The 630-nt window shown below is 38.7% G+C and overlaps 1 protein-coding gene across 1 annotated transcript in view; it reads right to left on the minus strand.

Moving 5' to 3' along the window:
* The window catches only part of GOLGA3 (golgin A3), a gene marked incomplete at its 5' end in the record, with an annotated part of 13,693 nt that extends 13,068 nt beyond the window's left edge, over nt 1-625 (minus strand). Inside the window, one exon of the mRNA XM_009698858.1 lies at nt 497-625. Within this exon, the coding sequence (XP_009697160.1) occupies nt 497-625 (129 nt within the window). The remainder of the gene's footprint in view (nt 1-496) is intronic.
* Nucleotides 626-630: the final 5 nt, after the last annotated feature.

The following is a 630-nucleotide window of genomic DNA, read 5'->3' on the forward strand; positions in this document are numbered from 1 at the left end:
GGAATGTCACTGAAATTCAATGGGATTTAAGGTTCCAAGTACTTTGAAAGTGGCCATACTGCACTTCAGATTTTACCCATTGTTTCTCACTGGAGGGCAGGAAGGACAAACCTGAGTACTGAGCAATTTCACACACTTAAGAAGCACTTTACTGACTTAGTTTAACTTCCAATTAAGTTTTCTCTTGAAAAAGTTCATGAATGGGCGAAGGAGAACATTTACATCCACCTTTAAAATCCAATTAAAAACAAATACCAGAGCTGAAAATGCAGGTATCACTTTGGAATGGGAAACATATGGCCACAATGACTCCCTCTTACTGTTCGTAATGTCACGCAAATTTATTTGCTCTGAAATATTTACTGGTTTTACAATGCAGCATTTGAATCAATTCATAAGAATTCTATGTTACTTTGCCGGAATAGCCCTGAGTTTGCAAAACCTAAATACTCAACTTAGGCAGAAGATAATTCATGAAGACCATCTACAACCGTACCTCAATATTTTGCAGCTGTGCTGCAATACGTTCCTTTTCTTTAATGGATCTGTGCTGGGTTTCAGTCAGCTGCTGAGACAGTGCCACATTCTCTAGTTTGAGATGTTCCAACATACCTGCTTGGGTCATTTGCC

This window comes from Cariama cristata, unplaced genomic scaffold, assembly GCF_000690535.1.
Source record: "Cariama cristata isolate BGI_N322 unplaced genomic scaffold, ASM69053v1 scaffold38834, whole genome shotgun sequence".
Taxonomy (NCBI): domain Eukaryota; kingdom Metazoa; phylum Chordata; class Aves; order Cariamiformes; family Cariamidae; genus Cariama; species Cariama cristata.